Raw genomic sequence first — 15,215 nt, forward strand, 5'->3', positions numbered from 1 at the left:
GGGCAGGCTGAGCTTTGGAGAGTGGGGGAATCTAAGCCTTCACTGTCTTCTTGAGTTCTCTCACACATTCTTCCATTCAGTCAACCAAGCATCGAGCCCCCCTTTCCTTTGCTAGGTCTGATGTGAGACAGAGTTCCAGATGTACTGAGACAAAAAGCAAATCTGCCCAAGAGGGCACGCGAGCCTTAGTATAGCTTGCTGCCCCAAGGGGAGACTGGCCTGGGACTTGACAAGTCTGCTAAGTATGTGGGGGATGATGAGGATGGTAGAGCAGAGAACCAGAGCATGTATGCCTGGTGGGAGATGTCAGCACAAAGGGTAGGAGCCAGCCAGGTTTAGGGCCAGTGTAAAGAAGGTACCAGTAGGTCCAGACTGGCCTGGAGACAGGGTCCAGACTCTGGGACAGAGCAAAAGATGGAAATCTGAGTGCACAGAGAACTGTGTCTGGATGAAAAAGGAAAGAAGAAAAAAAAGAAAAAGGAAAGAAGGAGCTGGGAAAAGCTGTCAGTAAGCAGAAGGGCCGCCTAGTCTGAATCCCACCTCTCCAGTACTACCCACAAGGTCCCCTTCCGAATTCAGGCTGACAAACCCAGACCAAACCCGATTTTCGCTCCAGGAGCGCGGCAGGACACTTTTGGGTCGTTTCCTCCGATCGGGAGGGAGGGGGCGCTCGGCCTCCAGGCTTGCCAGGCGCGCAAGGCTGGGCTGAGGTCTGCGCTGAGTTCCACCTCCGCAGGGTTGGCCTGAGCAGCGCGTGATGGGGGTGGCGGTGGAATGTGCGTGTGTGTCGGTGGGGGTGGGGTGGGTGGACACGCGGGGGGCGGGGAGGACCCAGAACTGAAGGCCACACTCTGCCTGTGCAGCCTCGAGTTGTCTATGCGCCTAGAAAGTCCGCGCGCCTCCGCGGCCCGGCTCCTGACTCCCAGGCTTGCCTGTTGCGGGCCGGAGCCGCAGTGGGCGAGGGTCTGGGAGCGCTAAAGCGGACTGAGTTCCTAGCCCGTCTGCATGTCTGCAGCATAAATGGCAGTGCCCTAGCTGAATAGAATGTGAGAAGGCAATGGGGAAACCATTTCACGTGGGGTTCTGGAAGGACAGAGCTGGTGGGCGTCGGGTTCCCCTAATTGGTTCATTGGCCCCCTCCCCACTAGTCCTGGTGATAGAGGTCTTATTGTCTTCTCCACCCCTTGCAGACGAGAGCGAAGCCGCTCAAGCTCACTCCGACAAAGCTGGCAGGAGGTGAACCCTGGATTTGTCTTAAGCCAATTGCCGGGGTGGGGTGCCAGAGACCCCACGGGCTCGCCCGACCTCAGGGCTGGTGGGGGGAGATCTGCCCTGGCTGAGAAGTTCTTTCCTCTTATGACTGGGTTCCTCTATGCTTCGAGCTCCATCCAGGGAGTAGTGGCGGGTCAGCCCTCCCCTTGGCCGCAGCCGCTCCGGCCCCAGGGGCTTGCGGGGGACCCACGACTCTGCCCGCGCGCCAGTAGAGGTGTTTCGCGAGCGAGGGCGCTGCAGCCCAGGAGCCGCATGCAGTAATCGATTCATCCCGCCGCATCGCAGCCTCCCCCGCTACCCAAGCGAGCGCCCCAAGAAGGGCCCGGGGGTGTGGGGGCAGAGTTATGGCCCGGGTGGCGGAGGACAGCAGCCTAGATGAGCGCAGGACCCCGCAGTCTTGGGGAAGGGGTGGACTCTAGGATCCCGGGCCCCAGTCCGTCTGTCCGTCCGTGCCACCCTCTGGGTGAGGGTCCGGGGCACCCACGTGGTGGGAAAGTTTCGAGACAGCAGAAGTGGCCCGGGGACAGCAGGGTGTGCATACGTGTGTGTGTGTGTGTGTGTGTGTGTGTGTGTGTGTGTGTGTGAGTATGCAAGGGATTGGGGAGCGGGTGGCCTCGCTCCTCCTTCTAGAGAAGGCGCAAGGAGAAGAGAGGAGAAAAAAAAAAACGGAGGGAAGCGGGGTGGGCGGGCAGCACCGACCTGCACAGATTCCGCCTCCTGCCCACCCCCCCGCCTCCCCCGGGAAGCGGAGCCAGGAGGCACGGACACGCTCCTCCGCAAGGCCAGGACCAAGACTCGCGCAACCCCCACCTTTTTTCTTTTTTATTTTTTTTTTCCCTGCCAACGTCTATCTCCACGCGCGCGCACAGACGGAGATTGTGCGGCTTTTTTTTTTTTTCTTCCACCCCCCCCCCTTTGGGGAGAAAAAACGCGAAGAGTAAGAGAAGAGAGAGCAAAGCGCAGAACTCTTCGGCGGGCTCCGCACTCGCAGAGAAGAGCGGGGGACGCGGCCGCTCCGCACTCGCCCGCTCCGCTCCGCTCCACTCCGCACCGGCCCTGCGGCTGGTGCCAGGGCGGGCAGAGCGCAGAGCGCGCGCGGACAAGCCGCCACCCCGCGGGGAACGCTGCGAGACTTTTGGGGGGCGACCTCGCCGTCACCAACGCCAACGCCACCGCCACAGCAGGCAGGAGAGACCCGGGCTTGCTTGCAAAGGGGCCCGGCCTCTGCCTCGCCAGCCTCACCGGGCACCTCGCGCCCAGCCAGCCAGCCAGCCAGCCAGCCGGCCCGCGGAGGCAGGCGGAGCGAGGGAGCGAGGGAGCGAGGCAGGCAGGCAGGCAGGCAGCGAGGAGGCGGGCGGAGCGGAGCAGAGCCGAACAGAGCAGAGAGAGGCCCCCGCGAAGCGCATCCACCGGCCCGCGGCGCCCCGGGAGCCTGGAGACAACTTTGCTTGGGTGACGCGCCGGGAGGACTGCAGGGCCCGCAGCTGGGGAGACTCGGAGCTGCTCCCGCCCGCGCGTGGCGGAGCCTCCCCGCGGTGCCGCACTCGCCCCGAGACGAGGACGACCCTCCCGCCGCCGCCGCCGCTGCCACCCGTGCCAGCCCTTTCTCCGGGGCGAGGCGCTCAGGTGCGAGCGAGAGCGGGGCCCCGCCGCAGCGCCCGCCGCAGAGCCGCGCCGCGCCCGGTTCTGCTCCACTCCGCTCCTCTCCGGTCCTCTCCGCGCCGGGGGGCTCCAGCGCCTTCGCTCCGGTCTCGGCCAAGTTGCGGACACCGCTGCTCTCGCCACCTGCCTTCCCCGACCGGCCGCTTTCGATTCCCCCGAGCTCCGGGGACTGCGGGGCCCCGACGCGGAGATCCTAGGATGGGCAGCAGGCTGCGGATGTCCAGGCGCCCCGTGACGCCCGCGCGGCAGTGACCCGCCGCCCCGCGCCTCTCCGGGCCCCGTCCCCAGCGCGCGCAGACCCTCGAGTCCCTTCCCCGGCCGGCCCCTTTCCCCTGCAAGCCGGCGGCGGCCCTCCCGGCGGGCGGGCGGGCGGGCGGAGGCCCGGGCGGAGGCGGGGCGGGGCGGCGCGGCGCGCGCGGGGAGCCCGGAGCCCGGAGCCCAGCCCTGCACTCGGTTCGGCTCGCCTCGCGGCGGGCGCCCTCGTCGCCAGCGGCGCACCATGGACGGGCTGCCCGGGAGGGCGCTGGGGGCCGCCTGCCTTTTGCTGCTGGCGGCCGGCTGGCTGGGGCCCGAGGCCTGGGGCTCGCCCACTCCGCCGCCCTCTCCGGCCGCTCCGCCGCCGCCGCCGCCGCCGCCCGGGGCCCCGGGAGGTGTGCAGGACACCTGCACGTCGTGCGGCGGCTTCCGGCGGCCCGAGGAGCTGGGCCGGCTGGACGGTGACTTCCTGGAGGCGGTCAAGCGGCACATCTTGAACCGCCTGCAGATGCGGGGCCGGCCCAACATCACGCACGCCGTGCCCAAGGCCGCCATGGTCACGGCTCTGCGCAAGCTGCACGCCGGCAAGGTGCGCGAGGACGGCCGCGTGGAGATCCCGCACCTCGACGGCCACGCCAGCCCGGGCGCCGACGGCCAGGAGCGCGTCTCCGAGATCATCAGCTTCGCCGAGACAGGTGGGTCGCTCTGGGGACTTGGCGGCCTCGGGCCCCGCTGCCCGGCTCGCTTCGTCCTCGCTCTGCCAGAGCGTGCCCGAGGCTCCCCGGACTCGGGGCAGGAGGCAGGCGCAGGGTCTGGCCCTCTCGCCCCTTGCCACGCGCGCTGCTTCCCGGTTGCCACCTGTTCTCCCCCCTATCCCCAGGCCAACCGACGACCCTCTCCTCTTCCCCCAACACCCCACATCCCCAATGCCCCGCCGCAGCGCCTCGTCTTCCACCCCCTCCGCTTGGCAATTGGGCCCCAGCGCCTCTGGGCGCGCGTTCCCCTCGCGGCAGATGCGTGCGGGCCCTGGCTCCGCGGGCACTTGCTTGGGGATTGCTTAATGTTTTTGTTTCCCACGATCGGAGTACAGGCTGAGCAGTGTAGATGGAGATGTGTGTGTTTGTTGATATCCGTGGGCCGGAGGGGGAGGGGGGAGAGAGAGAGAGGAGAGAGAGAGAGAGAGAGAGAGAGAGAGAGAGAGAGAGAGAGAGAGAGAGAGAGAGAGAGAGAGAGCTAGTGGTGTGTGTGTGTGTGTGTGTGTGTGTGTGTGTGTGTGTGTGTGTGTGTGTGTGTGTGATTGCGAGGCCCCAGGGCCGCTTCTCTCCATCGCCCTGCAGCGTGGGCTTGCCAGGATTGCTGAAGCCTCGCTGGGGAGAGCTAGGCAACCTCCCTTCCGATTGTGTGGGCACCGGAATCGGGCGGAAGGCAGGATTCTCAACAGGTCCCATCATTTAACGCTGCCTAGCAAGACGCGGCGGCTAGGAGGACAGTCCTGTGCTTCCTCCTCGGCTTGCCTGGCAGCCACGGGCAACCCCGATGCTGCAGAGTTCTTAGTTAACAAAGGGTGGTAGGAGTTCTTTCTGGAATCCCTCACCCACCCCAGACTCAGATTGCAAATATCTACCACTGTCTAAATATAAAAATCGAGAGGGGGGCGGGGGAGGAAATAATCTTTACGGACTTTAAAAGGAGGAAAAAAAAAATGTGTGGCTGAAATGCTGTTCATGCTTTCGACTCCGCTGTCCTTTTCAGGACTTGAATGAGCCAGACTGGCTTTTGTGCCTGGAGCTCAGCCCCATTTGTGCGAGGGTACTGTGGAGAAGGTCGCTGAGGGGGAAGCCCTGGTAGGGGCAGGGTGGGGTGGGCAGAGAGCCTGGGTGGTTGAGCCCTTGTGTCCCCCCTCCCAGTCTGGAAACCCCCCACTCCCAAATCGGAGGCAGCAGGCAGACTGTGCTTGTGCGGCCTGAGGATGAAAAGGGATGAAAAGTTTTGCATGGCCGGGTGTGGAGAAAAGCAGAGACAATCAGGCTGGCTTGTGCTTAGAAAGAAATGCATTGCCATTTTAGCGGTCCCACCGAGTCAGGAAAAGGGTGCCATGCAATTATAGAGTGTGGATTAAAAGGTGCTTTGGGGCCCAGTGTAGAAATGTGATTCTGGAAGGTCGAGGAGGCCTTTTGGTCCTGGTGGCACAAAATGACAGCAGGGGCTGTTATATTTCTGGTCTGTTTCACGGAGCCAGCTCTTTGACTTATAAATAACAGATTCAGGTCACAGGCAGCTTGTCCAAGACCAGCTTTTAAGGCTGCACTTTCCCCCATTTCAAAGTCAGATGTCAGTGTTATTAGAAGAGCTGAGAGAGGCCTGAGAAAGGGGTGGCAGGGAGGGGGCTGCTGGTGGTAGATGTTTGATAAAACTGGCCACAGCCACACAGTTGCCTTATTTGTTCTTCCAGTACAAAAAAAAGAAAGGAGGAAAAGTAGAGATTGAGTGAGGGGTGAGTGAGACATAGGACGAGAGAAGTGTCTCTTGATTGGCACAGCTTCTCTTTGGGCAGGGCTGAATTATTGAGAAAACAACCAACCTGATCCCCTCACTCCCCAAGATTCTGAAAGTGTCAATAGTGGGGAACCAGGTCTCATCCACAGAGGGCCCTCAGATTTCAAGGCTGCATGTCCTACTGATCCTGGGAACTCCTGGGCAAGGAGGGCCACCCTTTGCAGCCAGCAATGCACACGTCCCAGCGTCAGGAATCTGAGCAGAGCTCCCTTGTTTGCAGTAGAGGTTCCGCTGGGGTTGGCTCAGATCATGCTTAGGTAAACACCAGAAAGAGGCGGTAGGTAGTTTGGGTTGATTTTGCAATGCCCTAAGTTAACCGAAAAGAAAAAAAAAGAAAAGAAAAGAAAAGAAAGAAAACCCAAACTCCATTGTAACAGCCCACTCCCCCAGGCTCTGTGGCTCCTGGTTTTGTTTTTTAGATTTTGCAGATACCCATAACAACTTGTTAAGATCTTGGCCTCATGACAAGCTCCTCTGCGAGTGGAGCTTCGGAGCTTCGAGGCCTGACAGCTTGTCTCCAGGGAGCCTTGGCCTGGGAGAGGTGAGGAGGCAGGATTTTATAGGCCTGGACCCAACAGCTCCAACCTGGTCTGGGTTTCTCAATGGGAACTGATTTCCTCTGCCTCTCCCAGGTTCCAGCCAGAGGCTTTGGCCCCAGGAACATTATTTCTGGTCTATAACCACTTCCAGCTGCACGGCTTAAATGTGCATTCCAGCCTCTGTGCAGCCCGCAGGCTCTTTCCCCATTGCCTCGTGTTCTCCTGAATTAACTTGGCCTGCTCTCCTGCTTCTCCACAGATGGCCTTGCCTCCTCCCGGGTCCGCCTGTACTTTTTCATCTCCAATGAAGGCAATCAGAACCTGTTCGTCGTCCAAGCCAGCCTGTGGCTCTACCTGAAGCTGCTGCCCTACGTGCTGGAGAAAGGCACCCGGAGGAAGGTGCGAGTTAAGGTGTACTTCCAAGAGCAGGGCCATGGTGACCGGTGGAACATGGTGGAGAAGAAGGTGGATCTCAAGCGCAGCGGCTGGCACACCTTCCCGCTCACTGAGGCCATCCAGGCCCTGTTCGAGCGAGGGGAGCGTCGGCTCAGCCTGGACGTGCAGTGTGACAGCTGCCAGGAGCTGGCCGTGGTGCCTGTGTTCGTGGATCCAGGGGAGGAGTCTCACCGCCCCTTTGTGGTGGTGCAAGCACGGCTGGGTGACAGCAGGCACCGCATTCGCAAGCGGGGCCTGGAGTGCGACGGCCGGACCAACCTCTGTTGTAGGCAGCAGTTCTTCATCGACTTCCGCCTCATCGGCTGGAATGACTGGATCATCGCGCCTACTGGCTACTATGGGAACTACTGTGAGGGCAGCTGCCCTGCCTACCTCGCAGGCGTCCCCGGCTCTGCCTCCTCCTTCCATACTGCTGTGGTGAACCAGTACCGCATGCGGGGACTCAACCCCGGCACGGTGAACTCCTGCTGCATCCCCACTAAACTGAGCACCATGTCTATGCTGTATTTCGACGACGAGTACAACATCGTCAAGCGGGACGTGCCCAATATGATCGTGGAGGAGTGTGGCTGCGCCTGACGTTGGCGGGGCTGCAGTGGTGGGGTGTGGGGACAGTCCTGGAAAGGCTTCTTCCCGCTCTGAAGATGACGGGAGTGGGATGTGTGGTGGGCAGAACGGGGTGGTTCTCTTGGGCTGCCCAGGAGATGCCAGAGAGAGGACTGAGCTATTTCCCTCTGACTTCATCGAGCATTTCAGTTGAGACCAGACGGAGAATCCTCCAGCAACACAAAATACTTGCAAACGCACACGTAGACACGCACAGCCAGACGCAGCCTGCCACCCACACAGCGGCCTCCGGGATACTAGCAAGTGGATGCGGTGACAAGTGGCAGCTTAGCTACCAATGCCTGTCAGCGGGAGAGAATGGGGTCAGCAGCCCCAGTCCACCAGCTGGGCTGGATCACTCTATCACACCTTCCTGCACATAAAAGCACAAAGACAGAGACACAAAGTGCACAGGAGCCACCAAGTGGGAGAGGAGATGCAGGCTGGCCAGGGTGGCAGGCTGAGGACCTTTGTGTCCCTGTTGGCCCTGTGCAAGGCCTGTGATGCCTCAGTATCTCCTGGTTTCAGTGTCCCTGCCTGGGACCCTTCGAGGATCTCAGCCACCTTTCGCCACCCTCCTCTAAGGAAAGAGGCCCAGAAAGGACCCAAGCTGTGGGCTGTGGAGCAGTGGCAATGACAGTTAGACTTGCTGAGGTCCCAGGCCTGACTTCCCTGTGTGTTTGTTTTCAGAGTGGGGGGATTGGAGAAGGGTCTTTGTTTGATGCTTTAACCTAGCACTAGCAGTTAACAGGTCATTCCAGTTGTATAAATGAAAAGGGACTTTGCTACTAGGTGTGACCTTTTAAGTTAAAAGGGGAATGGTTTTGACCAGGAAGAAGAAATTTGCCATCTGTGCCCTTGTCTGGGGGATATTCTTCCTTGAGGGTTGGGTGGGGACAGGGGTGGGTTGGGGAAATGACCCTTAGGGAAGTGGAGGAGCCCAGAGGAGGAAATGGTGGAGGCATTCTGGAAATATTGGGGGTGGGGTACCCATCGGCAAGGGGCACCAATCAGTAAGGGGCAAGAGAGAGGAGCAGTTTAGCTGGCCATGGGGAGGAAAAAAAAAAGGCTTTCAGCTGCTTGGTAGAAGAAGTTGCTCATCTGGAACCCAGGTCACAGGGCTGACCACCAATGTGGCCCCTCCCGCTCACCTGCCTGCCTAACTTAACACCTATAGCCCTTGCCTGGCTGCCTGACCACATAGGATCTATTTGTCCATCTGTGTATATTCAGAAGGGCTTTTGGCAGAGCGCTGCACCTGCTGCCCCAGACATCCCAGTGCCACGTGAACTATGCAATTTAAAGGGTAGACCCACACTAGATGAAACTGGACTCGTACGACTCTTTTTATATTTTTTATACTTGAAATGAAATCCTTTGCTTCTTTTTTAAGCGAATGATTGCTTTTAATGTTTGCACTGATTTAGTTGCATGATTAGTCAGAAACTGCCATTTGAAAAAAAAGAAGTTATTTTTATAGCAGCAAAAAAAAATACAGTTAAATGTATTATACATAATTTTGGAACCAAAGAGGCCAGCAGATCAGTTTTAATTTTTATTAGATGGTGAGGCCATCTTATGAGGTAAATGTTCTGAACAATCCCTTGAGTGGCCTGCCAACGTTTCAGGGTATAAATGGATTTTGTTTATTAAGTTTGATGTGTCTTTTCTATCTCACACACCCAGAAGGTAGAGTAAAATGAACTGGTAGAATGCAGGTGTGTATCCTTAAATCCCCATCTTTATGTTTATTTAATAAAGCTCCCCCTTAGGTTCTGTTTCATAATAATTTAAAACCAAACAATTTTTTCCCATAGACTTGCTGTTAAAAGTATTTTACATTTGTGTACAGTTTAAGAAAATAAAAGATTGGGTGCCATGGGCCTCCTGCCTCGTGTGGTGTGTGGAGCAGAGGGAGGCAACGTTGGGGAGGGAATGTAGGAGCCACCTCCATCCCTACTTGCTTCCATGTCAGTTGTCCCCAGGGCCTGCTCTGGGAATGCTCAGGTCATTGTCATGTGCACAGGTGCCAGCAAGTCTAGAAAAAATCTGGTGGAAAAACAGAATGAAGGATGATAAGCAAATCCCTAAATGACTAAAGGGTTTCCCCTTGGGTTCCTAGATCTCTAGGCTGCCAATAATGCCCTTCCCTGTGAGGAAGGTGAGACCAGAACCCCCATGATGCTTTTTCCCTGAGAAAGGCTTCTGTCTGGAGCTAGGAGGAAAGAGACCAAGAGCTGATGGTCTTTTCCAGAGGGACAGACATGGTAGTGGGCTGATGGGGAGGGAATTGGAGCAGGGAGAGGCCAACCCTGCCACTGGGGTGAGGAGAAAGCCCATGAGAAAGGTGAGGTTTCAGTTTTTGGGCATGTGAACCCGTATGTAACTGGATGGCCGTCTTGGAGGGGCCTGAACCTATAGGCCTTGGCTCCACTTCCAGGCCTTAACAGGATGAGGCTGGTCTATGGGTTGAGTGTCACAAAGTCTTCCCAGTCACTCAGGACAAAGGACAAAGGAGTGGGTGGAACCAGAGAATAGCTAACCTTGTAGTAAGGTAAAAATGGGTGAAACTGAGTAAGGTCAGGCAGCTGTGGGGGTCAATCTTTGGCTTTTTTGCTTGTTTTGTTTTGTTTTGTTGAGTCACACCCAGCAGTGGTCAGGATTACTTCTGGCTCTGCACTCAGAAATTGATCCTGGCAGGCACAGGGGACCATATGGAATGACAGGATTTGAACCACCATCCATCCTGGATTGGCTGCTTGCAAATGCCCTACTGCTGTGCTATCTCTCTAGCCCCCAGTCTCTGGCTTTTATCTTGGTTATTCTTTGCCTCCCGGAGAGCCCCTATCCTGCTGGACTTGTGTGTAGAGAGAGGACTTTGTCTATAGGGCGGAGATGGGGGGCGGAGATGGGGGTCGGAGGGGCAGAGAGATTATGCGTGCCTTGTACACAGCCAACCTAAGCTGGTCCCCCCAGTTCCACTATGAGTAAGCCATTAGCTTGTTAAGTCTAACCCCAAAACAACCAGAAGTGAACAGGGACCACCAAGAAAACAAAAACATTATAAAGACAGACATGGTTCAGCTGTTCTGGGTCTCTATCTGCTTTTGGAGCATTGTCTGTGTCCTCTGCTGCCCATCTGCCCCCTTCCCTCCAAGCTAAGCCTCCCCTAATATCCCAAGGGAGCTCCAGGAAGGCCATTTTGCTGCCGTGCAGGTAGATGGCCCTGGGTGCAGGGGTGGCAGTGAGTATCTTTAAAGGTGCGCTGGGGATGCACAAGTCCTAAGGCTAGTGTTCTAGCAGGGTCTGGCCACTTTCTACCTCTGCTCTGGGCTATGGCATCCTAGTTCCTTCCTTTGTGCTTCAGTCTTTTATTTTATTTAGGATCAACCATACCCAACAACACTCTGGCCAGGTTCAACCTGCAGTTTCTGTTGGTTCTGGGATCTCAATCAGGGCCCCACAAAGAGGCCAGTGTGCTCCTCCTCTGGCTCTCTCCTGGCCCTCACCACAGTCCTTTCTTCTTTTCCTCCTCTTGCCCTTTCCCAGTCTTTCTCCTGGGCATGTGGGGCATAGATAGCCTTGCCATCCAGTTCTATAGAAGCAGGGCTTCCAAATCACCCCTGCCCTGCCTTGCTTCAAGGCCCCCTCTCCCCTCCATCCTTCCCTCCCTATCTCCTTTAGACCACCAGACTTTACCTCTCCTCTTGTACTGTGGGGTTGGGCAGGAGAGGCAGGGAGCAGATGTTTCCACTCCATAACCTCAAATGTCTTCACCACCCACCCTCTGCAATTCTGGGACTCTCACCATGTGAGGTTTCTCCTCGGCTCATCTTCAGATTCGCTTCGAGTCCTCAGCTATCACTGGGGTCTGAGGCTGTCATGGGGAGGGGAAGTAACTGGGGAATTCTCCCCAGGGCAGACAGTGCTACACCTATCTCCCTTCTCATCTCTCTAGTCTCCCAGACTGGCAGAATGAGGCTTCCAGGAGCGAGGCTTCTGGCGTGGTTTGTCCATCCTCCCAAGTCCCTCGAGACTGGGTTCAGAGGGGAGCCCTCAAAAGGCTTATCACACAAGGCCACATACTAACAGCCCTCCCTAAACTCAGCCCCTGGACTAGCATCCTTGCTGCTTCCTCACAGAGCAGGAGCTCAGGCTAGCCCAGTGCCTTGCCTTGGGTGCTTACTGCAAGGCCTGTGGGAACTATCACAGGGGACCCCTAAAGGGGCCTGGTGGTCCATTCCTCCTTAAAGAATCCTGTAGTCGCCTGGACAATAACTGGCAGGGGGAGGGGAGCTCAGAGATTGCTGCCAAGTCATGGACTGGGCTGTGGGCTGGAGAAAGTGCCACATTTGCAGTCAGAAATGCAGAAACAAAGCAGGCTTAAAGACAGCCACCCCTGCCCCATTAGGAGACTTTCAATGGGCTGTTTTGAACAAACTGCAAGTTACCTGCAACTCTGAGAGCATGTGCTGGGTCTGTGATGTGGGCAGTTTGGCTGGCCAGAATGGAGTGACTGGCAGGCTGGTTGGCCACCATTGGTGTGCTTGGAGGTATGGGAAACAGGGAGGGCGTGGCTGCTAGTGGCAGTGGATGGGGAGTGGTGGGTGAGGGTGAGTGACTGACATGCTGTTTTGTGACCGTAGGTGTAACTGTTTATGTGCAGAGCTGTGTGGGGTGAGAGACTGAGGTGGTGGCCGTGCGTGATTGGCTGAGTGTGAGGTGGGGTGTGTAGCTGGCTGTCTTGGAGGCTGTGTGGGTGAACACGGTTGTGTGGTTGGGTGTGCGGCTCAGAGTGGGGGATCAGAGGCTGTGGGGTGGGGCTGAGAGCTTGCATTTCTGCCCTTTCTCGCTTTCTTCCTCCTCCAGATCTTGTGTGGCTCACTTTTGGTCATTGGGGTGGTTAGAGTTTTCATTTGGTGCTCACTGAGCTCTCTACTGCAGTGAGAACCACTTTTATCCTATGGCCTGTACCCACAGTGTAGCTTCGGTCCCCTCCCTCTGTAGTCCCTACCCACATTTATCATAGCAGAGGGACATTGGTGGTAGCCCCCACAACCAGGATCCTCATATCTGATCAGTTGTTCCATCCCTATCACCAATACTCCTCAGGTTCTTGCCTTCATTTGCTGGGAGGTCATATGTCATCTTAGCTCAGTCTTTGCAACATATTGAGAGTGGAGGGGTAAAGGGCTTCATGCCCATTTAATAGAGGAAATAATAAAGGCAGAGAGTGACAAAGCCATTCACAGAAGCCTGTGCAGCTCCTAAGCCCCAGATCTGGATTTGTACATCCCTCTTCACCTCTCCAAACTGTCTCTGAATTCAGTCCTAGCCAGAACTGAGGTCAGGTAGTTGTGACTATTCTGTCTGGGATTTCTTAGAAGAGAGAATAAGCTGGAGTTTGGTTTTCTCAGAGTTTGGTTGGGAGTAAAATATTCCTCCCTCCTGCCTATGACTCAAACTGCAAAGTTAGGGGCATTTGACTTTGCTCTGAGGCTGGGGCCACACCCATACCCCATCCCCACACCTTTCCCAGATAGGTTGGGTTGGCTGTTAGACCTGGTTCCATGGAAGCAGACAGTGCTTGGCCAGGCTGTAAGCCCAAGTGGTAACCCTCCACTTACACATTCTTCATTGAGGATCATTTATGGGAACAGGCCCTCAGCTACCATTTGGCTAGTCTTTGTTGTAGGACAGAACCCCTCCAGAAATGGAGACATAGGACAGTCAGTGTCTGGCACAGCAGGCTTGGTGAGTACCCATGAGGCCTAGAGGCTCCAGGGGTTGTGGGCATGAAGGTGCTCAGTTCCAGGCAGCCAGGTTCTGAGGTGACTCTGCTGTTGCTATCACCCGACTGCATGTCCAGGGACTGACACCCCCTGAGGATACCTATTTGTTCTCATGCTTCCCTTTTCTGAGAGGACACATGGCAAGCCATTATGTCTCTCCTGATTGTGCCTCTGGGTTACAGAAAAAGGTCTCCATGTCACTCACAGGAATCCAATGTCTGGCTTGGGGTCTCAGAGCAATTGGAGACATGGAGCTATCCCTGTGGTTCCCATGTGGATTGCATGTTTTGCTCGTGACCTGAAACCTCAGGGTACAGGAGTTTGGAGAAAATGTTATTAGATGGAAGGTGTCAGAGGAGAAGTGGCCTTCAGAACCCCCAGTTTTGCTTCTTCTGCCCCCATAGAGGGAACCAGAGGTTCTGATTTAGGGTGCGCCCCTATGTAGAGATGGTGTCTGTTAGTAGGAATGAGGCACTGACTGAGGCCAACATCTCCAGAGAATGTGGGAGCAGCAACCATGGAAGTGCAGAGAGAATGTCCCCAAACACCTACATTTTCAGAGACATTCCAAGAATGTAAGGATTCTTGGACCCTCTAAAGAAATACCCATAGCACAGCAAAAGACTAGGCAAGCAGCAGAGAAAGAATTGTAGGGTGTCTTTTTCTCTGACCATTCCCCCACAAAAGCTCTGTCATCCCTTCTTTCCATGCCATGCATGGATGTGGAATGGGGATGTGGAATGTGGAATGGGGGGCACTAGGGCTGTGTCTGGGGTCAATATTATCACACCCTAACTATTGGTGTGCTGGGATGCAGTAGCAAGTGGGTGCTTGTAGGGTGTGGGGAGTGGGGGGCACAGGTTGACTAAGACTCCTTTGTGCAGCTCCTGGGGGCTTCTGCCACTATTCTATCATCACCCTTCTACTTTTTTTTACTCTCAGTGCTGGCTCAGATCCAGGGGCGGTGGGTTTCTGGGAGCTAATTTTAGTTCCTGCTCACTTTTTATTTAAAAGTAAGAACCCACCTCCAGCAATACGAAGGTCTGATGGGCCAGCTTGTTCCCCTGGAAGGGTGGAGTCGGCCTGCTGCTGGGGATCAAATTCAGGCCTTAGTACTTGCTGGGCATCTTCCCCACAGCTGAGCTGCATCCTGTCTCATCCAGAGCTGATCTAGATGGGGGTATAGGAGCTGGGATCATTGTCTTCTATCACTGTGGGACCTTTGGATAGGGCAGGAACCTGGATCCATGGCCCCCAGGGATGACTGTCTATGTCATGGAGCACATGTGTAAATCTTATTTGTCCCACCTCAGGGGTTCTCAGCACATTGGGAAGGGCCCTGGCTTTTAGATGCCCAGAGCTTGGTTTCTGGAGTTGTAGAGACCTTGTCTTTCTGGCACAGTGTTCCAACAGTAAGCAAGGTCTACATATTCCTCCTTGGGCTGCTCCTTGACCCCCCCCCACCTTGTCATGGGGGAATTCCTGGGGACCACTGGGCCCTGAGAAGCAGAGAAGCAGAGGGACATATCAGCATAAACAGCAGGGGACCTGGGCTGTGTGAAGCCCTAGGCTTGCTCATCAACAATTCCTCTTGGTAGAAGCTAAACACCTGGGGGCCCAGACTTGGCCCATCCCCCCTGTTCTGTGGGTCATGGATGTTGAATAAAATAATAAAAGGCCCTTTGGATGGAGCTGGATGGTGATGGGACGAATGGAAGGGCCTTTCTCTGCCATCCCAGCACCATGTGTCTTCAACCCCCACCAGCTGTTGGGTCCACCGGTTCAGGGTGGCGGCGAGGAGAAAATCCACTCACAGGCAGGCTTTAGGAAATATCAGCTTTATTCATGCCCTAGCCAACATGTGTGGCCTTTTTCATTACCTTTTATGCTGGATCCTTATTCAGCCCTGCATTGTACCTTGTTCCTCAGCCATCTCCTCCTTTTGCTCCCTCCTCCATCCTGCATCCATGCAAATCCCCTTTTGCCTCTCAGGCCAAACCTTTTGTAACCTCCCCAAGATCCCTCCCAGAAATGGGAGGGTCTTTCTTGTAGGTAGGGTTACATGAAGAATGGGGGG

General features: G+C 56.2%; 1 protein-coding gene across 1 annotated transcript; it reads left to right on the forward strand.

Moving 5' to 3' along the window:
- The first annotated feature begins 3,433 nt into the window (after positions 1-3,433).
- Positions 3,434-9,229, forward strand: INHBB (inhibin subunit beta B). The gene is made up of 2 exons (XM_049773148.1): positions 3,434-3,884; positions 6,544-9,229. Exons 1-2 carry the CDS (start codon positions 3,434-3,436, stop codon positions 7,317-7,319), a joined length of 1,227 nt encoding a protein of 408 aa, XP_049629105.1. The 3' UTR covers positions 7,320-9,229.
- The last annotated feature ends 5,986 nt before the right edge of the window (positions 9,230-15,215 follow it).

This window comes from Suncus etruscus, chromosome 5 (genome assembly GCF_024139225.1).
Source record: "Suncus etruscus isolate mSunEtr1 chromosome 5, mSunEtr1.pri.cur, whole genome shotgun sequence".
In the NCBI taxonomy this organism is placed as follows: Eukaryota; Metazoa; Chordata; class Mammalia; order Eulipotyphla; family Soricidae; genus Suncus; species Suncus etruscus.

What these genes read in the sequence shown, in the direction of transcription:
- INHBB (XM_049773148.1), top strand. Translation starts at nt 3,434, where the DNA reads ATGGACGGGCTGCCCGGGAGGGCGCTGGGGGCCGCCTGCCTTTTGCTG. An exon ending in CATCAGCTTCGCCGAGACAG is followed by an intron (nt 3,885 to 6,543) that starts GTGGGTCGCTCT and finishes GCTTCTCCACAG; the next exon opens with ATGGCCTTGCCTCCTCCCGG.